Source organism: Populus trichocarpa, chromosome 1, assembly GCF_000002775.5.
Source record: "Populus trichocarpa isolate Nisqually-1 chromosome 1, P.trichocarpa_v4.1, whole genome shotgun sequence".
NCBI lineage: Eukaryota > Viridiplantae > Streptophyta > Magnoliopsida > Malpighiales > Salicaceae > Populus > Populus trichocarpa.
This window is the reverse complement of record NC_037285.2, coordinates 17,417,134-17,425,410: the sequence shown is the minus strand read 5'-3', so window position 1 is coordinate 17,425,410 and position 8,277 is coordinate 17,417,134. Positions and strand designations below refer to the sequence as shown.

Below are 8,277 nucleotides of genomic sequence, written 5' to 3'. Positions count from 1 at the left end.
TCTATTTGAACCAACTAGATCTAGAAGCATAAGTGGTAATAGATATGTGTTTGTAATTGTGGATGACTTTACAATATATACATGAGTTTTGTTTTTGAAATCAAAAGATGAAACTATTTATGAATTTGTAAGGTTTTCAAAATAGGTTGAAAATGACAAAAAATAAATTCAATCACAAACATAAAAAGAAATCATGGTGGTGAATTTATAAGTGATTTGTTTGAATCATTTTATGAAGAAAAAGGATACCACTATAACTTTTCACACCTAAAACTCCCTAACAAAATGGGGTTATGGAAAGAAAAAATCTGTCTTTTCAAGATATGACAATAACTATGTTAAATAAATTTGATATTCCTAAATGTTTTTGGGCTAAAACCATAAACACATCTTGCTATGTTTTAAATTGTGTTACCTTGAGACTAGAGTTAAAAAATGACTCCTTATGAGCTTTGGAGAGGTAGGAAACCCAACATCTTGTATTTTAATTTTTTTTTGTTTAGAATGTTTTATTCTCAACACCAAAGATAATTTGGATAAGTTTGATTCAAAATCCGATATTGATATTTTTTCTTGGCTATTCCTCATCTAATAAGGCTTATAGAGTATATAATAATAAAACACTTTGTTTTGAGGAATCCATGCATGTCGTACTTGAGGGAACTCAAAACAATAAAATTATTGAAATTCTAGATGACATTAATGAAAATTTTCAACATTTGAGTTTATTGAAAGGCTATCAATAAAGAAATACAAAAAGACCGACCAAACACAAACAATCAATAAAAGATGACAATTAACTCTTTTGTGCCACCAAAGAAGCTAAGGTATGGAAGGTCTCATCATCCCGAGTTAATTATTGGTAATCCCTTTAAAGTTACTAAGACTAGAGTATCTATTAGAAACATTAGTAAGCATTATGCACTTGTTTCTCATATAGAACCCAAATCTTTTTTGGAAGCCGGAAAGGATGCAAAATGGATTTTAGCCATACAAGATGAGCTAAACCAATTGGAAAGGAATGATGTTTGGGAATTAGTCCCTAGACCTATAATTCAATCCATTATAGGAACAAAATGGTTTTTAGGAACAATTTTGTTTATTTTTTTTATTAGGGTTTAAGTGTAGACTTTAATATTTGTGGGTGTAAAACTACACGGTAGAGTACAACCTCAGGTATTAAAGATATAAAATGCAAAATAAATATGATGCTAAAATTCAAATTTTAGAATGGATAAGATTAAACCCGATGAGGTAGAGACTCTCTCACGAAGGGAGATATGTTTTAAACCTTAGAAAAAGGCCAACAAATATAAACTTGACATTGAAAAACAATCAAACAACAATGTAACTTACCTTAAGTAAGGTGCACTGAGGGTGATGTTTCTTCCCCTTGCATAACCAGTTCCTTACCGAGACTCTCGTAGATCATAGGGTTTCCTAGTAACCATAATACTAGGTGGAGACTTATGAACCTTTCAAGAGGCCTAAAACGCACCTCAGCCCGATGTCACCCCGTGATAAATTGTATAATTAGACAAAGACCCATCACCTTACCATACATAATGATGAAGAATATGATTATGGCAAACAATCAAAAACAAAAATCATTACCATATGGTCAATGTCTATCTACCATTTTTTTAGCATTTCAATATCATGCTAATAGATACAAATATAACAACGTATTATAAACACTTGGAGATTGATCATAAAACCCCTACTAAGATGAAATTTGTATTGAATGACGAAGGTGCTTGGGTTTCTAAAGACTAAATGGGTGTTTATGATGAGGTAGAGCATGGTGAAGAAGAAGAAGAAGAATTTGGTGTCGACAATGAGTTTATTAATATGTTTGAGATGTCACCTATAACTTCCTCTTTTGAAGATGTTGGTAGTACTTCATAGAGATGGAAGGTTATCTCGCATATATTGAGGACGAGGTGCACCCTATCTGAGAGGATATAAGCTATTTACGTGACACTCGGAAGGATATTTGGGATATGATGGCTAATCTGTTATCTTAATATTCATAGTTGTTAGCACGAGATGTAGTTCAATTAAATAGATAACTCCTAGCTTTTAGGATTGAAGCTTATCTTCTCAGAACTCAAAATTTAAAAAGGTTCCTAGTAAACTTAACGTTAAAGAAAGCTTAACTTATTCTCCCACTCTGGTTTTAACCGATGCATTAGCTATTCTTTAACAAGATGTCTTGGACGCCCCTTTCTTCAAACTTCAAAAAAGGAGATGCATGTAATTACAGATATCATAGCTTTAGGTGCTCCTACTTTAGACGTACATGGACGATACACTCGATACAACCAGCGTATAGGGATAGGGAGAGGTAAAAAGGCATAACATAGCTTTCAAGGAAACTCCTTAACACATGAGTATTGGAAATGGAAATACAGATCAAATACCTTCTGACAATTGTAGCAAAAGCATTTTCACATTTTCATGATTTTATCTTTTTGTATTTCGTTTCACTAATTGTAATGGATATTACATTTTGAACATTATAGCATGCTTTTATATTTAATTTCTCTATGTTTTTATGCTTTCCTATTACTTTTTGTTGATGACAAAGAGGGAGAGAGTTGGAGAGAATAGATAATAAATGTAAAATAATTGATTATATGATTAAGGAAGAGAAACATATATGTATAGATTATTGATAATTGTTAAAGTCTTCATAGGGCAATATTGCAAAATAGGGGTGAGCAAAAAAACCAAAAAACCGAGAAAACCAGGAAAAAAAATAACCAAAAAAACCGAACAAAAAAAAACCCGATTAAACCGATTAAAATTTTGAAAAAACCGGTCGGTTCAGTTCGGTTTTATAAGCAAAAAACTGAAAAAACCGAACCGAATCGAAACCGGAAAAAAATCGAGCCAAAACGGAGCCAAACCAAAAAAACCAAGCCAAAAACAGAAAAAACCGAGCCAAAATCAAGAAAACCGAGCCAAACTAGAAAAATCGAGCCAAACCGGTTTGAACCGGTTTTTGCCCTAAAAAACCGAACCGAACTGAAACCGGTCGGTTTGACCCGGTTTCGGTTCAATTTTGGTTTTTTTTTAAAAAAAAATTTGGTTTGGTTATTTTTTTTTATAAAAACCGAACCGAACCAAAAATGATCACCCCTATTGCAAAATATAGAGGTAGATTTAATTTTTTATATCTATACTTATTAGTTAATTGTCATCATAAAAAAAAAAATATTATTGACCTTGGAGTCACATATTAATATTTATGTATTTTAATGATAACAATTAAAGAAAAACAAGCTAATGATATGCTTGGTTGATATTAAGTCTAAACATGTTTATATGAAGATCATCAATAAACATAAATAATTAAATGAAGAAATAAATCAACAAGTCCAAGATGTAAATCAAGTGAAAACTTAGTTCTTAAGAATTCATTTTAGTTCTAATTATGTAAATTTTTTTATTTTACTTGATAGCACAAATTAAAATGAATTCACATACTTCACATTTTATGCATTATAGGATTGATATGCATTTAGTCGTTTAAGATTCTTCAAGCTTAAAACTGTCAAATCTGGATTTTAAGTTAAATCGGTCAATCGTTTAGCTATACCAAGTGATCGATTGACCGCTTGTTTATCAAGGATAAACACCTAGAAATCTACAGGAACCGGTCGACCATTTAAACTGTTAGAGGAACAGTAACGGTTATAAATGGCTACTTCTTGCTAGAATCATATACATAGCTTGTTTAATTGAAGAATTAGGTACAAATTTTGAATATATATATCATATACAAGATATTTTAAGAGCAAAAACAACTTCAAATTCTCAATCTTAAATCATACTCATATTTGTACATTAAAACTTTTATATTCTTGCACAATAGTATAAATTCTCACTCACTACACTTAAATACATTCATACATTCTAAATGTTATTAAGTGAGCTATATAGATATAAGCTTTAATTGTATTATCTAATCTTTGAGAGAGTGTTGTTACATTTCAAACAATTATAATCCTTTAAGAGTTGAAGTGAAAAACTCTTGGTTATTGGTGACATACAACACCAAGGTAAAAAATCTTGAAGAGAGTATTTCTTTAAGTGGTGAAAAAAAAGCTTGATGATGATTCATTAAAGACATTATAATCTTTGGCTTGGATTAGTAAAGAATATAATACTCAAGACCAGCTTGGTGCTTGGGGTATGGATATAAACTTGCTGAATCATATTAAAAACTGAGTTTGTAATTTATATTCTTATACTTCTTATTTTAAGCACTTGAATTATATTGTTGGTTAATTAAGTTTAATTGAATTAATTGCAATATTTATTATTATTAATAAAATACATAATTCATCCCTTAGAAATTTTTGTTACTTTAACCTTAAAACAACAAGGAAAAAAAAAAGTTTGTTAGGGCATGACAAAAAAAAAATTAAGAAAAGAAAAATGAAATAGAAAATTAAGCGGAAAAAAATCCAAAAATGATCTAAATAACAGGGCCAAAAATCATCATAAATCATCTTTGCAAGCACCAAATATAAGCATACGACAAATCAACAAGCTTAAACGTCAAAGCTCGCCAGTTCATCAACATCCTAGAATGAGGGAGCCTAGCAAGTCACGACACCAAACCAAAAACCTCGTTAAATACCAAACCAAACAAAACAGAAGACTCGAGATCGAACTCAAAAACCTAAAGAGAAGCTCAAAGTCTCCTCAAAACACGAAGACAAAATTAAGATCAAACAACTAAACAGAAGGCCAATATAAATGAAAATGAGATGAGTGGCACAACAATAGCATACTAGTACTAGCATGATAGCCGGTCATTTTCGCGCGTGAGTTTTTTTTTGCCCTGGCTAGAAAAGAATTCTAACACACGTGTCATTTTCGCGTGTGAGTTTTTTTTTTTTTTTTAAAAAAAAGCAATTGAGGAGGAGAATGTGAACGACAGTCATTGAATCATGTTGAAATATACGGTGAAGATTCGATCAGTTACTAAGGCAGAACCATCATCAATCATATCCTTCATTTTGGGGCCCACTATAATAATCTCTCTCTTGCTTTGAAAGCGCTATAAATACCTCTTCTATGAACAAGAGAATTTCAAAACAGAAGCCAAGAATACGAGAGAAATTCGAAAGGAAACACCTAAAAGAAGAAATCAACGGTAGAGATTTCTGAGCGAAGATGTCGTGGCAAACATACGTTGATGATCATCTGATGTGCGAAATCGAGGGCAACCATCTGACGGCTGCCGCCATTATCGGCCATGATGGCAGTGTGTGGGCCCAGAGCGCCACCTTCCCCCAGGTCCTTTCTGAATTTTTTTTGTTTGCTAATTACCATATCTTATTATAATTTAGATTCGATTGGATCTGATTTATTGTTCTTTAATCACGAGTTCCTCCTTGTTTTTAAATGTTTTTATTTTTTGATTTAGTTATTCAATGTGGTGTTTGATTTATTATTACGAATTATTGACTAAGAAATGTTTTTTTTCTTGTGGTTTTAGATTTTGGGATTGCTTTTGTTTTTTAAGACATTTTTTTGTCGCAAACGGCAATGAATTATTAAAATATGAAGGGTTTTTTCTTGTTAATGAATATTAAGAAGGATTCTATGTTGATTTTGTTGGGGTTAATTGTTGAAAGATGGATTGTTGGTAAAATGCTGCATTTGGCAATTAGCTTGTGATCGGCTCTGACTTTTAAGGATTCCGAAGGCGCACCGTTAGATTTAGGAAGTGGTTTATCATGATAAGATGTAAATGGTAAGTGGTGTGAGAATTTATCGGATGTTGGTGGGCTTCGTTTTGCTTTTGATATCCATCTTCTAAAGGATGTATTTGAACCTTTGTTTTGATTTGCTGTGTAGCGGTTTGGCCTGCAAAAACATTTTGTTATTAATTCTTTGAGCATCATTTGTGGTCTGTATACACAGTTTGGATTGTGCAATTTTATGCATTTATCGCCTCTGTTTCTTCTGTTTTTGAATGCCTTTTTCTTGCTTGATATGGCTCCAGCTGGATTTTTCTTTTCCTCTTTCACATGTCATTGACCAAAACATTTCATTGCTGGCTGTTTACAGTTTAAGCCTGAGGAGATATCTGCCATCATGAAAGATTTTGATGAACCTGGATCTCTTGCCCCAACTGGGTTGCACCTTGGTGGCACAAAGTACATGGTGATCCAGGGAGAGCCTGGAGCTGTGATCCGTGGAAAGAAGGTGCTGCATCATTTCTCGTTTCTACTTGCCTTGGTTCTCATGCAATAGATAATTCAGTGATTTTGGTTTTATACTGGGGCCATATTCAGCATAATTTATTATAATGCAGTCACAACTGTGTAGTCATTTTAATGGAGAACATGCTATGGTGTCAACTTTATTAGGATGCTTAAAGTTGTGGAATATTATTGTCTGGCACATGTCAAGAAGGGTAATGCTGGTGCTCCCGGATAAAAGCCTTTTACCCTGAATCTTTCATCATATCTAACGTTTACAATAACTAGTATAAATATTTCGTAAGGGCAAGTAACCTGTATAGTCGTTGTTTTATCATATGATCTTTTCACTTGCCATTTTCTTGATTCAAGGACTCGTTCCTTGAAGACTACTGTTATTGATGATATTCTGCTACTGATGTTGTCGAGAACTTTCCCTCCTCTTAACTCTCTCTGTCTTGGAATTCAATACTTTTAACTCCTTGAATGAATGAATAATCCAAAGAGTATATTTGTTACTGAGCTGTAGATTGTTTTATAAAATGTTTTTTTGTTTTGAAATATATAGAAATAATATTTTTAAATTTTTTAAAATTTATTTTTACATGAGTACATTAAAATTAAATAATATGAAAACATAAAAAAATAATTTAAATAAAAAAATAAAAAACTTCAAATTTCTTTTTGAAAATACTTTTAAAATATAAAAACCAAGAGAATATATCTAACAGAACTTCACGTTCTGACTACCTTTGAATAGCCCTTAATTACTTTGGCCATGCTTAGCCAGTCTCCTTCATTAAGCCTCTTGTGGACACAAGAGAACAGAGACACGTGGATGACAGGTAGCCTTTTGCTTTTGCTTTATTGAAAAGTATAGCCAGTAACTAGGTGTCCCTGATCTGTCGTAGGACGCATCATTTTCGTTTGCTGGCACGGGCACCACCTAGTAATAGCATGATATGTTTTTTTCTTTGCCCTTTGATAGCACAACAAGGTAGGCAGACAGATATAACGTCATTTTCATGGTAAAACCTTTCATGGTATGTTTCTTTTATCAATCTAGAATTGATGAAGGCTGGCCTCATTAGGTTTTGTTGTGGTTAGCAGAAGGCGACCTGTGAGAACTAACGCATTGAAATTCTTGGATGTTGTTAAACATGTGGGGAAGTATTTTCGTATTTCACATCTTAATGTTGTTGCATGCATGATTCAATTTTCAGGGTTCTGGTGGCGTCACTGTGAAGAAAACCTCCCAAGCTCTTGTTATTGGTCTTTATGATGAGCCATTGACTCCAGGACAGTGTAACATGATAGTTGAGAGGTTGGGTGATTACCTCATTGATCAGGACCTGTAGGGGCCAACGTTGTGGCTTCAGGATGCAGTTTCTTGCCGCTGGCCATGAACTAGCATTGATGATCTTGCTCTGCGAAATAATTGCATGGGGACAGAGACGGTGATTTATATTTTTGATCCTAGGGTCACCCAATTTTCTTCTTGATTCCTTTTCTTAATTTATGCTTGAGAGTTTGAATTCCAGTTGGGTTTGTTTTCAATTCAAAGAAGTTTGATATCACAGCATATAATGGCTGCCTTCATGTAATTTGGATGGCTTAAAGCAGTTAATCTACAGGGAATACCGAGTCCATATCCAGGATTAATATGTCAATTTAGAATTACAGTACTAATTAACCTCTTTCTGAGGGATAATGCAGTCAATGAATGAATCGATTTATCCCATTTCTGAGGGACAAGTTATGCTCCCGTTATGGTGTCCGCCCGCATTTACACGCTGCTTCGGTATTGAAAATCGAATAAGCTATTTTTGTTTTTCAGAATTATTTTTTAGAAAATTATTTTTAAATTTTTCTGTATTTATTTATTATTATATTAGAAAAGTTGATCAAAAAAAATATTTTTCAATCAAAGAAAAATTTGACTTGGTTTTCAGGAAAGTGTTTTCCTGAAAAATTTGAGCGGAAAACACTTTTTGAAAGTTGTGAAAAATTTAGAAATATCATATTATTTGTTAATTATATCAAATTTGGTTAT

General features: G+C 32.6%; 1 protein-coding gene across 1 annotated transcript; it reads left to right on the top strand.

The window, feature by feature from the left end:
* The first annotated feature begins 5,015 nt into the window (after positions 1-5,015).
* Positions 5,016-7,879, top strand: LOC7475105 (profilin-3). The gene is made up of 3 exons (XM_002299707.4): positions 5,016-5,313; positions 6,091-6,228; positions 7,448-7,879. The coding sequence occupies exons 1-3, from the start codon at positions 5,191-5,193 to the stop codon at positions 7,580-7,582; spliced, it is 396 nt and encodes a 131-aa protein (XP_002299743.1). The 5' UTR covers positions 5,016-5,190; the 3' UTR covers positions 7,583-7,879.
* Positions 7,880-8,277: the final 398 nt, after the last annotated feature.